Below are 15,241 nucleotides of genomic sequence, written 5' to 3'. Positions count from 1 at the left end.
ATATAGACACAGATAATATTTCTATAGATACATACACAAATATATATATATATATATATATATATATATATATATATATATGTGTGTGTGTGTGTGAGTGTGTACGTATGTACATATAATTTTGTTGCATGTTGCGTGTATGTGGGCCTTAAAATAGGATGCGTTTTCTAAGCAATAGTTTCTAGTATCGCAAATTACATATTGTATAAGCATTCGCACATTCCAGATTATGTATTTTAGTTTGTTACTGTATGTTTATATCCATACTGTTTATATATATATATACCCATACTTATATGGGCTTAATATTCACTTATCCATTAGAATTCCATCATTAAAATGGTGAGTTTTACGATGTAAATAAACTGCGTAAGTCATAATTTCACAATTCATTCCCCTTGTACACATATGCATATATATATATATATATATATATATATATATATATATATATATATATATATATATATATACATATATATATCTATATATATGTACATACATATACACACATATATATATGCATATACATACGTATACATATATATATGTATATATACACACACATATATATATATATATATAAAACTATATATTCATATACTTATATATATACATATATATGTATATATATATATATATATATGCTTATATAAGTATATACATACATATATATATATATATATATATATAAGTATATACATACATATATATATATATATATATATATATATAAGTATATACATACATATATATATATATATATATATATATATATATATAAGTATATACATACATATATATATATATATATATATATAAGTATATACATATATATATATATATATATATATATATAAGTATATACATATATATATATATATATATATATATATATATATATATATACACATACACGTATCTAATGATATAACATTATGTATATTAAAAAAAGCCTTAGACGCAGAAACAAAATATTAAACAAAGGCTAATTGTTGAATATTAAGTAGTAAAGCAAGCCCGAAAACTAAGTAAGTAAATATATTCAATTTCGAGGATCCACCCCGCATTTCTAGTCCTTGTGCATTGCATCCGTCTGTGTCGCAGGTTCGAATGCAATAGGTAGTCTTCCTCGCTGCCGTGATATTTTTTACAACGCAATCTTCCTCTATATATTTATCCGCACAATCCCTGGCGAATCGCACTGGAGTACCTGCAAAGAAAGGAAAAATAGAGGTAAGTTATGTCTATAGAGTAACAGATTCAACTAACTCTTCCCCTATTTTTCTCATAATGTTTACAATAGAGTAGTTTTCACTGACATTTATGTTCGATGTATATGTCTCTAAAAATGACAAGTCCTTAAAACCTTAATCTTTCTTTACTCTGAGGTGATTTAATCGGTCATTATTTACACTCAGGGAAGTTCATTGAAACCTGATTTGACGCTTGCCTTCACCGCTACTTTCATCTCTTTAGTTGTTCTGATCCTTTCTGAGTGCTTTAAATCAGACGACACAGCATTAGCCCACAGTGTGTGACCTTGAGACTAGTGACCTCATTTTGACTCTTCTAAGATATTTTTAAAGTCGTCATGATAGGGTCTTGTTAACTCCCCTTTGGTCCACTTTCGTGACTGCCAAAGATTTGCTGGTTCACTAAAGGTAATTTCATTATGGACTCAGGATTTGTGCATGCGCACTACATGTCTCGTCTAAAGCAGCTGCAATTTATTTGCCTGTCACGTACATTAAACTTCATTTTCACTATTTGGAAGTAAGGAGAAAGCACTTTTAGTAAAAAAAAACAAAAAAAACAAAAAAAAAACACTACTATTACTTGCATGTCATGCCTGTGAAGAGAGACGTCAAAATTTGTTTTTCTTTAGTTTCTGTTTTAGGTATTTCACCGAAAATCCATTTACTTCGAGCAGAAATATGATGAAAGACGTCCAAGAGATTTCATTTGCATCTCAAAATAGCATCTAAATTTCAAATCTCGTTTCATACAAGCTATTGTTTTTTTTTCTTCTTTCCAATAGATTTGTGAGTTATAAGTACTAGTACAGAGCTTTACAAAATTAGTTTTAACACTTATTCTAAAGCAAAATACATAAATCTGTTTTTTTTCTCGAAAATAACCTCGCTCTTTACACGCTGGATTCAGCTTTCAACCGTAAGAGACAAAAAAACTGTTATGATTTTTCACATTAATAGTTGATAAAATCACAGTAAGCAACGGAATGCATGTAGATACTCACGTGACTACAAACATTTGTAAAACATTTCGGAGAAATATGACAACAAAAATTCAAAAATGTTTAAATAATAGGGGCTGGGGTGACTGAATATGTATAGCTAGTAGAAGTCAGCTAGAAGGTTAAAACTTAGCCGAGTCCACATGCAATGCAGAGTTCAAGGTCAATCTGTGCCAAGTGGCTTCTCTTCGTGTGCTTTGGTTTCGTTAAAATGGATACAGTCCGGATACTTATTGATCATACCAAATATTTATGTATGTGTGTGTGTATAAGGTGCATGGCTTAGTGGTTAGAGTGTGGCACTCACGATTGCGAGATCGTGGGTTCAATTCCGAGACTGGGCTTCTTGAGCAAAACACTTCATTTCACGTTGCTTTGAACATCTGACATGTGTACAGATAATGTATATCTGATTGAGGAATGAGCTTATGTCTACCCAATCATTTGATCGTTTTGACGAGGAGGTTTTTCCTTCTATCTCAAATGCTGCCGTTAGTTTTGAGACAGTAGTTCTTGATACACCAAACATTTGGTTTTTTTCGTTACGCTAACGCCTGCCATACGAGCACCAACAATTTGACCTTTTGAAAGTCCTATAGATCTGTCATTTTCATGTATTTTAATTAACTTTTTTCTGATGATATCTGAAAACAAACAGCAATTTTAGATAAAACATATTTCACAACACTAATAATAAATAAAAAAACACAAAAAGAAGCAAGATTTTGACGGATTGTTTTATGGATATTTCAAAATTACGATGCTATGATGCTAGGCGTTTCCATTATTTTGTCCAACCCCTGTATGTATCTATTTGTCTATATCAATGTTTGTATGTCTCTCTCTCTCTCTCTCTCGATATATATATACACGCGCGTGTATATATATATATATATATATATGTATGTGTATGTATGTATATGTATGTGTGTCTTCGTATTGTCAATTGTATTTGTTCACTCCCCCCGCATGACAACTGCTGGTAGATGTCATACCTATCGATAATTTAGGATTTCCGTAAAAGTTATGGAGTAACTAAGTTTTTAAAAATATGTTTTGACATCGAGTTGTTCGAATAAATACTTCAGTGTAATACTCCAGTCTGGCCAAAGTTAATGAGTGAAACATGTAAAAGCTAGATGATAACGCGTTCGGAACTGTCATTAATTTATGAATAGATATGGATTTGCTCAAATCAGGTGAGAACTATATATTTGATTTATTTAAAATTACAATTGCTTCACAGAGTACGACAGACTGCTGCACAGAAGTAACACATGAAGTTTATACAGAGAAATATAAATAACAAAAATATAAAAAATAACACGATGAATATGAGCAGTAAAAATCTGTTGGCTTTAACCCAAAATGTTACCGAAAGTGAAAAATAAAAATATTTTTATCAAGATTTATTAAAATGGGAACTTTTGAAATTTTAATATCGCTTTCGATTGATCCCTAAATTTGTACATTTAGTTTTATGCATACAGATATTAACACAAACATCAACACATAGGATCATACAGCCTGGCACAAAAATAGACATGCACATACATAGGGGCACACACAAAAACACACATATATATAAACATGCATTTACAAACAGAATTCCTTTCTCACATACGTAAGTTTATGTTCATACGGGTATGAACATAAATGTATTTCCGCGTGTCTGTTTGAATTTGCATTTCAATAAGCTTATCACGTATATAAAGTCGTACAAATGGTTGAAATCTACCTGGAAATTAACAACAAAAGTAAGAATGAAAAGGTGAGATCAACATTTATGTGTTCGTTTTCCTTTGACAATTTTACTTTCATGGAAATTAGTTTTATGATATTAAATAAGATCGCTTTAAAAATTTTATATTTGTTATCATAACGCTATCACGTATTGAATATTTGTAATGTGTATGTTTGCGTGCATTTCGTTGTGATTATATCAATTGAAATTTTTACGGAAATACCATACCTGTATGAATATAGCATTACACATATATTCGTACACTGATACACAGGTGTACACGTACACACACATGACTTATACATATATACGGATTACACAACAAATAAACGAGTGCATATGTGTGAAATATTCATCTCTATCTGTATATGCATTTGTCTATATCCCTCTTTCTCTCTCACTCCGTCGTTCTTTACAGACGCCCACACATAAATACGAGAGAAAGAAATTGCAATACGGCTGACTCTTTATTCAGAACCACTACGAACGTTTCGAACCAGCATACACTAGTGCCTTCCGGGTGAGAAGTTGTACAGACAGTTGCTGCCATCAGGTAGCCCAATGCTGTGAAAGGGCTTTAAAAATTATACCAAGTATACCACTTGGTGTATACCAAAATAATATATATATGTGTGTGTTTGTGTATGTGTGTGTGCGCGTTTATGCATATATATATAAAGATTAGTTGAGTTAGAGTTTGGAATAACCGTCTAAGGGATAAAAATATCCGTTTTACTATCAGTATAATTACCTATGCTTCAGGACGTTGAGTAAATGACTAAACTTAAAATATAATATTTGGTGGGTTGATTTTTATATAGGGGTAACAAGATGTATAAAGAATAATGTAAAATACAAACTTTACCATAACGAGATACGCCAAAAAATCTAGAAAAAGAGGGAGCGATAGTTCCATAACGTTTAGAAGTAATCGTAAAAGTACTTAAGTTAATTAAGTTAATAGTACTAATTGCCCATCAATTAATTACAATTACTTACTTATTGACGTGATGCAGAGACCAAACGCCTATTGCTCGTAATGGGATTGATGGAAGTCCAGTTTTCGTTATAATTGGTCAGTTAAATTTAAAAACAAAGAAGTAAGCTATTAAGGCCGTTGTAGGGTTAGATGTTAGTAAATAAATAATAAAAGTATGGAGAAGCAGTATAGGTTTAAAGTGACCCAAAACCCGCTTAGGACATTGTAAATAAAAACAAACGTGCAAACAAGCACCATGCGTAGGAATGAACAAAATTCGCAGGGTCATTAAAACCTGTAGAGGTCCCTGATTGGACCAATGTGACTTAAGGCGGTTCGGGGAAAAAGTTGGACAAATGCTTTAGAAAATTGGAGAAATTAGTAGACAAAGAACGGAAGTTAATTAGAAGGAAAGGGAAGAGGGAGGGAGATAAAGGTAGAACTACGGTTAAGGGGAGTCTACAGTTAAGAGGAGTTAATGGCTAGAGCAAGGACTTACATTTACAGAATTATAATACAAAGACTAACATATGAACTAACACTACAGTACCCAAGCAGTGGTCTTACTAGACAAACAAACAGTAATTGGCTAGACATACCTAATTACATTCAGCGTAGTGGTCCTTTAAATAACTATGAGTACAAATCCCCAAATTAATTAAAGGATTAACATTTAATTACTTGCTATTACAATTATTGTTGCAGTCGCACGCTTATAGTACAGTTTGCTTAATCATAATCAATAGATATTATTATATTATTATTACTAAAATTGTCGATATATCAACCCTTGCTTGGGTGCATACTACAATTGCACTTCCATCTGCATCAATGATCGTAATTAGCAAGTAACTAAATTGTAATCATTTAATTAATTTATAAAGTCCTAAGCGGTTTTCGGGCCACATAAAAACATATACTACTTCTCCATATTTTTATTATTTATATACTTATTTATTTATTTATATCTACCCCTATAATGGTTTTAATAGACTACTCTTTGTTTTTAAATTCAACAGTCCAATTATATCGAAAGCTGGACTTTGATCAATCGCATTATGAGCAATAGGTGTTTACATATCAGTAAGTAAATAATTGTAATTAACTAATGGGCATTTTATTAAGATAAACTATTAATTAGTATTATAAACATAATCTTAAGAACTATTATGATTACTTGTAAACGTTATGGATGGGATAAAGTCTATTTGTATTAAAAAGTAATAATCGATGTTAGTCTGCTTACATTAAATGTATATATATATATATATATATATATATATATATATATATGCATGTATGTATGTATGTATGTATGTATCGGGGTCGATAAAATACGTACAAGTTGCCTTGAGGCAAAATTTGGAAATCATTATTATTGTTATTATTATTATTATTGGCGTATTGCAATTATTATTATTAGAGGCATATTGTAGATTGGTGGAAAATATTGCGGACGTTCTTAAGTCCAACTAGTTGACCAAAGTTTGTTAAAATCATGATTATTCATATTTAGAAGACAAAGACATATTCACAAGACAAATACGTTAATAAAACATTATTAATTTATAGATAACAATACTACAAGTAATACAAAGAATTATATTATTATTTATAACTTTTTATATTTATCATCTTCATCATCATTACAATTCTAATAATAATTATTATTTTTGAACGAATAGTAATATCTGCAGAAGCTTCATCTTGTATGATTCGAAGCGATAAGTAACTTCTTTTTCATTTTGTTTCTATTTAACATTTTCTTTAATTTCATTATTCCAATAATTATTTTTCCTTTGGCTTCAAGCAAAACAATAGTTTGCGAACAAGGTTATACAAGATAACAGAACGTAATCTCCAGACATAGAGTTCCGTTGAGCATGATGTGTAATATTTCCCTGCTTTCGGATGTATCCTTCAATTGACCTTCACACGATTCCTTTATAAAAGCATCCATTAGAAATTACTGCAATTCACTGTATGACGTACAGCGATCAAGAATTTGAAGTTCATTACCATGTACTATATATGTGTTCTTCTGTACAGGTGTGTGACTATGTTGATGCAAACATAATCTGCTTGTTGACGATTATATACACGAAGAAGAAAGGACAGCAATACGTACATAAATATACGCATTTGATATTTCCTCATGTGTACATATGTATTTGTTTATTTCCCACATGGAGCTAAACATAGAGGGTACAAGCGATGACAGACAAAGGGATTAGGTGGAACACATCGACCCCAGTACGTAAACGGTACTTATTTAATCGAACAGGAAAGGATAAAAGTCAAAGGTTACCTCGGCGGAATTTGAACTCAGAAAATTACGGGTTACGAAATACCGCTAGATATTTTGCTCGGCATGCTAACGATTCTGCCAGCTCACTGCTTTTCCTCATCTATACATATCGATTATACACATACACATATATATATATATATATAAGTACATACATGCTTATATACATATTTACAATTACACATACAAACACACACACAAAGACACACACGGACACACACATATACCGGCATATATCTATCAAATACATAATTATATATGCATTATACGCAGGCACACACACATAAATATGTATATATATATATATATATATATATATATATATATATATATATATTGAGTTTGTTAGTGTTAACAATACTCGTAAATAAATGGCTGGCATATAATTGTATAATTGTATTTCTGTATTTGTTTAAAATCCTGCTCTTACTTTATGCGTAGTTGTGCACCGACGTCTCATATCGGACCCAGAAGAAGGTTTCTTGACTGATTAATATAAAAAGAAACAAAACACTACGATACGTTCTCGATATAAAGTAACTCACTTTCACACAATCAGTTATATGATTATAGTTACTGCAATGATGCTTCCTAACGTTGCGCTATTATTCTCAGTATTTTCAGCTTGTATAATAATCTCTGTTGCTGAGAACTGGATGGTTACTTGCTACCACCACGCATAGATTCACAAATCACATCTCTCTCACACTCACTCACACACACACACACACACACACACACATCACCCTTGTGTTCAACGTCGAATCCCGCAACTTCCACAACAAACACAGCTCTCATTTCTTTTCCTCCATCTCTGGAATCTAGGATTTCTCACAATCGATCCCAGTACACATTTTTGCTGCCCCGCTTGACATGCAACTCTGCAAACAAAGCATTAACTGCATGAAGCTGTTGTGCGATGGGGCGCTTGGGAATACTTTGCAGTTACCTTTCATTCAGGGTTAGCTGAAAATCTCAACACTTGATACAGGGAAGATAAAAATTCCCCCAAATAATTAGATGCGTAACACTATATCCCGAATATTTCGACTTTACCATTTTATTATTCCGAAGTTGGTATAATAAAGTTCAATATATCTAGTAGTTTACTCTTCCACCATTTCCTAAATTTCTTACATTGAATCCTTATTAGCTTTCATGACAATTGCTATGCGAGATCATAGGGAGCTGGGTTGGAAGAGGCATTAGAGCGTTCGAATAATATCAAGCGATATTTCTTCTTAATCATTGTGTCGCATTCGTGTTCAACCTGGACTGCCGATCAATATATCGAAACTTAGTAGACCATTATTTAGTAACCAATCCGACAAGATCGATATTTAGTAGTAACGTGGGAGACCTGGATTCGATCCTGATTGAGTTAGAAACTTCTCAGCCAGTCAACACAAATTGGATCATAATGTGCATATGGCATTGGGGGAAAAGCATGAGGAAGGCATATATTTGCTCAGCGATTTGGATAATGAAGAGATGGAACACGCATAAGAAAAAGTAGTATCTTAGAAATAAAATTATATATATATATGTGTGTGTGTGAAAAGACATTAAGAAGATACTGCAAGCGTAGAAAAAGATTAAGCAAATTCTATCTGAAAGAACTTGCAGCTTAAATAGTTTCAAATACTTAAGCACATCTTCCAAGAAAACAAGTTTATTCAACCGAATGCAAAATGATTTTATCTTAACATCAGAAAAAAAAAAGTAACTACTTTAAGATGCCGACACTAACAAGAACAGGATTGGCAGAAGGGAATATGATATAAAAACTATTTTGCAGATTAATAAATAGCTAAATGGAGGAAAAGGAATATTATTGTAAGATATATCCAATAAAAATGCCACCGAACTCGTTAGAACTACAACCACTTGCAAATTTCCCTCCATCGAAAGTGTAGCCAGTTTCAGCCTGAAACAATTAAATATCCCCGTTGAAAATTTTGTCATATGAAGCAGACACAGAAACAGTACTTGAGTGATTGTTAAAGAAGTAAAACATTACCGACGACCACCACAATTACAAGCCAAGAAAGTAGCAGGTTGCTACTCGATTGAAGATTAGCTCAGAATTGACGTGTGACTGAAGTTCCACTACTCGTAGAGAAACGTTGTCTTTAAAAGTACTACTTCGCTTACAATATCATCAAACGTACGGCCTCCTATTTCCTTCAGTAATTTATACACCACTCAGAAGGGTTTTTTTCCGGTTTTCAAACACATTCTCAAATAGGTGCGCAGTTCTTCCAAAGAATTCTATTCAATAAGAACCATCGTATAACATAACTTACATTTCGATGAAGAATTTACTTAAGAATGCAAAAATAGTCTGCATTATCCGGTCTGTTAAGTTTGATGTGTATCGGATGATGGTTGCTACTTGGTTTATGAAAAAAAAAAAACCATGGTTCAATAGTGGCGTGTTATAGGCATGTTGACAAAAACATATGTTACCTTACTTTTTCAAGATCTACCAATATTCGTCTTGGCCTTGTAACTATACGTAACCTATAGAAGTGGACCATTGGAGTTTTGATATCCATTAAATAAACTACTTTTGAACGGTGTAAAGGAAGGGAATATGAAGCTAGAACAAATACCAGACAGAAAGCAGCGTAGGCAGAGATGCCAGTTCGGTGGGCATTATATTTTGTAGCATTTAGTTTACATGATATTACTTTCTGGTTTCGGAGTGCATTCAGGTCACCGTTATGTTTTTATATATTCACGAACGAGAGCCGTAAATAAGATCGTCTATACCATTCACCCCAAGACATATGACTTTATGCATCTGCTATAAATCGTTGTGCAGCAAACTTAATTATGCAGGCATGTATACCAATATGCGATTTACTATAAAGATTTACTCAAGTAATTGCAGGATATTTAATAAGGAAATTTCTTTATATGATAATATACTTAGCGTGTGAACGTGAGGATTGCATGTGTCATGTACGTAAGTAAAGATAATCTGGGTCATCATAATTATTTCCTCATTTGAATCATTACCTGTTTCTGTTTAGTCAATTCAGTTTCGATCAATCGATCAGGCATGTTCTGAATAATAATGTACTCCCACAGACTGATTATGTATTATCGATATCATCCTCGTTTAAAACTTAAATATCTTCACAGCTTTGCTAAGGAAGTTGCTTCAAGGTTGCGTTGCAAGCTGAACCGTTATTCTACCCCATTTGACTTAATACTTTCTAATTAATATCAAACACATAAAATTCTCCATTCCTTACTTTACACCTTAATAAATGGTCGATATTTTATATGGAACAAAAATATCATCGACAAATAAAACAAGCGATACAGGTTTTAGTTCAATATGGTTGGTGTTAGTATTATCATTAGGATTATAATTATCATTGGTTTATGCATCAAAACGAGAATTAATAATGCGTTACACTAACGTTGAAATAATGTTCCTTTTAATTTATTTTCGCAATAAAGCATGGCTTTCCTTCTTTTTTATCTAATTCCAGTTAATGCAATTTATTCTTCACAAATAACAAAATGGTTGTAAATTAATTCTGCACACGTTGCATGCTTTTCCTGCCTAAAAATCTCACTGATATGGCATAACCTTTGCCAAATCTTGTGACCGGAAACTATGCTGAGAAAAAATCGTGTTGATTTCGTTCTCGTTGTGAACACAAACACACTCGCTTGAAATCTGTAGAAAATATTTGCCATTGCCTTTTTCATATCCACCAGTGCTGCTTGTTAAAATGACGCCTGCTTATTCCTTTCTTGCTGCTACTTATACGCCATCATCAGCAGCTGTTAATATTTGTTTTTATTTAACAATAAATTCCCTTCCTAAGGCGGTGAGCTAGCAGTAACTTTAGCACGCCAGGTGAAACATTTAGCGGTATTTCGTCTGTCTTTAGGTTCTGAGTTCAAATTCAGCTCAGGTTAACTTTGCCTTTCATCCTACCGGAGTCGATAAGTTATGTACCAATTGCGTACTGGGGTTGATCTAATCGACAGGACCCCCACATCCCCAAGAATTTCGGGCCTTGTGCCTAGAGTAGAAAAGAGTATTTGTCTTTATTTCAGAAAAACATTAAAACCTTATTTTACTCATTATTTTACCCCGTTATTATACCTTGTTATTATACCCTGTTCTTTTACCGGATTATTTTACCCGTAAACGTATTACTTTTTTTACTGATACATCCCATGTTGAGTAGGAAAGTGAGTAACAGAACACACTTATACTTCTCTTTTTTGACATTTTGTTCTGAGAATGTCCATTGGTCGCCTAAAATTAAACACAAATGCATCCTAGTTCAGCAAGTAAGTTATAATGTTATGTTCATATGCATGAAACTTATGGAATACGTAAACCAAAATATTTTCAATTACGATGGTAATTCGAAATCCTACTGTCTCGGTTCACCGACAATGGGTTATTTCTATACTGCACACTCCATTAAGCCGTCATACGGGTTGCTTTAATTGTTTTCTAACTTTCATACAGAAGTCAAAATCGAAAATTTACGCCCTTCATATATTCGGTCGTTATCTTAAGGAAATATCTAACAGAAAATTGCTGTGCTAATATGGTAATATTTCTTTCAAATTTTGGCACAAGGCAAGCAATTTCGGGGGAATGCATAAGTCGGTTACAACTACCATAGTGCACAAATAGAACCTATTTACCGACACCAAATAGATGAGGCAATAGTCAATCTCCCTCGGCATTTGAAATCGGAAGGTAAAGACGGACGAAATGGTGTTAAGCATTTTATTCGGAGTGCTAACATTTCAACCAGCTTACCACCTTTATTAGCTTGTTAGTCTTAGGATGCATACAGTATTGGTTTGAAAGGTTTACACAAGGCTAGCCATCAATCACGAGGTGGATGGGTTAAGAAGATTGTTCAACTGTTACTTATTTCACCGGCCACAGAGAGGACTTCAACAGAATGTGTCAGCAGAGAGGTATCCATTAGACATGACATCGAGGCGGCCCTACTTTGTTTAAAGTGTAAGAAATAAAGAGCCCAAAATTCTCTATGAGGGGAGTGGGCTTCCACTCAGACTCCTTCTGCTGTTCACCTATCCACAGCTCCGGACAAACGAAACCTTACAACGTTAACTAAATATCACGACAGAGAATAATCTAGTATTGAGTTGGAATGTTACAGTTGCATTTCTAAGAGCTATTGACAACGTTAAATGGCTTCAAAAGGTTTCATTCTCCTGTAAATACACCCATGCATTCACACACATAATTATACATGAAAGAAGTTAGTACAATTTTTAGAAACTACATTTCTAATTTATAACAAACAATGTTTTACTCGTATCAAATAGTTTACTACTTTGTATCAAAAAGAACTAGCTATTTTCCATCAAAGAATTTACAACTTTATATCAAAGACGTTGCAAATGTAATACTAACGGAAAGCTAGGCATTAGCAAATAATGTTTAAAGAGTGCACATTTGACTTTCTTAACTTTAGGTCGATCAAAGATGTAAGTGGCGTGAAAGCGCTTTGTATGTAAACATGTTCATACATATTCACTTAGAAATGCTGTATAAAGTAAATGACTCGTATATAAAAGCATTGCTGCACAAATATGCCACTCTGATGTTGAGTTGCAATTTCAAGGCTACCATAAATTATTCCTCGTGCATTCATTAAACGGATGATACATAATAATTGTACTATGCATTTAGCTTTAGGTCGACGGAGATTATGTAGATGTATGTTTAAAGGTATTCCAGCCACGAACATTCGGCTTATTGCAGATGGATACCTGGTTCTTGGCAAAACGTTAAATGCATGTTATTCAGGACTCAATACTTTCGATAAATATAGAGTTAATATTGCTCACTAATTACCAATGGTTGGCGTTGGCCTGCGAAGATTGTACTTACAAAGAAAATCAGTTGTTGGATAGATATCATAAAATAGTTTTCTGGATATGTCATACAGAACTGAATTAAGGCTGACTGCAGACAAGTTGTATAACCCAAACAGCGTGTGTAAAAAACCCTGAAATAACAAAAGCTAACCCTCTCTGTAAGAGTTCAATATATAATGTGGTTTAAGAGTAGGACTGAATACGCACTAGAACAGCACTATCAGAGGGAATCGTTAGAAGGCAAATGCCAAACTTCATTTGTATATTTAACTCTCCAAAGAAAAAAACAGTAATGATTTTCAGAGTTCGGTATGGATGTCCACCATCGTTGACACACGGAGAGAGAAAAGTCGTGGATTATATCATTTATTGGAAAATATATTACATTTCTTAAGACCGTGGGTAAATTCGAGTCAGATGTCACTGGTAAACAATTTGAGGGGCAATCGTTGCAGCTATTTGCCACAGAATATAGAATAAATGATATATATTTAGGCAATGTAAATAATATTTCACTAAAAATATTAAACTCTACAACTCGGAGAATCATTTGCATTGCTGTATTGGTACCACAATTTTATTACGAAAATATATATATACATATATATATATATATATATATATATATACAAAAATAAGAGGGATGATCAGCGAAAGTGGACTCCTATATGCTAGAAATAGATGCCGAATCATCTAACCACGAATTGATTAATATCCATTTCTACACTCATAAATAAATTTTTATACAATAATGTTTCTCAAACCGGTAAATTAGCTGCAAAAATGTATTAACTGCAGAATTATTTCCGGACTTAGCGCGCCAGATTGAAGACATTTAAAAGGATACACTGAATGTAATTTGTAGAACTCTACACGTGCTCCCTTTCGGTTAGAAGTCCTGTGTCTAGTTCTGGAAATTACATCGCAAATCGACAGACTACGCTGACGATCCTGCAGATATTTACTTATGTAACAGGTGAAACCATGGTGCGTAGGTTAATCGTTTTTATTTAGTATTTTTTTTCATTTGTCTTGCCCTTTTACAGTCTGTTATGTCACCGAATTTTTACTGAGAACATATATTTTTTTCGTGGCTAGATGATTCGGCATCTATTTCTAGCATATAGGAGTCCACTTTTGATGGTCATCCCTCTTATTTTTGTATGTAATATAATTTTAATCTTCGGATTTTTTTAATATGCTAGACCACTGGTTCAAATTGATTAATATCCATTTATACCCTCATAAATAAATTTTTACATATATATATATATATATATATATATATATATATATATATATATATAGTTAAATATGAAATGCTTTCGATGTCTCTTCCTATAATGTTGAAAGTATCTCAATGGTCGGAAATATATGAAATATAAATTAAATTCATTTGTAAGGAGGAACACGATGTATGTGTGTGAGTTTAATGTATATGTATGAAACTGAATTAGATTTAATGAAATTCTTTTATCAACTGATTTAATAATTACAATGGGATATGTAACGTCGGTTTCACTCAACACACCACAAGAAATGCAATATAAGTTGCTCTGGTGAGTCGCCTGGCTTAGTGGTTAGGATGTTGGACTCATGATCTTAAGATTGTGGTTTCGATTCCTGGACCGGGTGATGCGTTGTATTCTTTAGCAAAACACTTCATTTAATGTTGCTCGAATCCACTCAGCTGGCAAAAATGAGTAACCCTGGAACGCATTGGCGTCCCGTCCAGGTGTGGAATTTATACGCCACTGAAACTGGAAAACGGGCCCTTATGAACCTGGCATGGCTCGAGAAGTAAACATTTCTTTCAAGGCGACGAGCTGGCAGAAACGTTAGCACGCCGGGCAAAATGGTTAGCGGTATTTCGTCTGTCTTTATGTTCTGACTTCAAATTCTGCCGAGGTCGACTTTGCCTTTCATCCTTTCGGGGTCTATAAATTAAGCACTAATTGCGTACTGGGATCGATGTACCCTCCCCCAAAATATTGGATCTTGTGTCTAGAATAGAAAAGATATATTTTCTTTATTATAGTTTCTTTTTCTATT

At 33.0% G+C, this 15,241-nt stretch overlaps 1 protein-coding gene across 1 annotated transcript in view; it reads right to left on the bottom strand.

Moving 5' to 3' along the window:
• Positions 1-897: 897 nt before the first annotated feature.
• Positions 898-15,241, bottom strand: part of LOC106875693 (uncharacterized) — a 248,912-nt gene continuing 234,568 nt past the window's right edge. The window contains exon 3 of the mRNA XM_052976736.2: positions 898-1,213. Within this exon, the coding sequence (XP_052832696.1) occupies positions 978-1,213 (236 nt within the window). The 3' untranslated portion in view covers positions 898-977. The remainder of the gene's footprint in view (positions 1,214-15,241) is intronic.

Source organism: Octopus bimaculoides, chromosome 24 (assembly GCF_046866305.1).
Source record: "Octopus bimaculoides isolate indiv1 chromosome 24, ASM4686630v1, whole genome shotgun sequence".
Lineage (NCBI taxonomy): Eukaryota > Metazoa > Mollusca > Cephalopoda > Octopoda > Octopodidae > Octopus > Octopus bimaculoides.
Note: the sequence above shows the minus strand (reverse complement) of the source record. Positions and strands in the feature narration are given on the sequence as shown.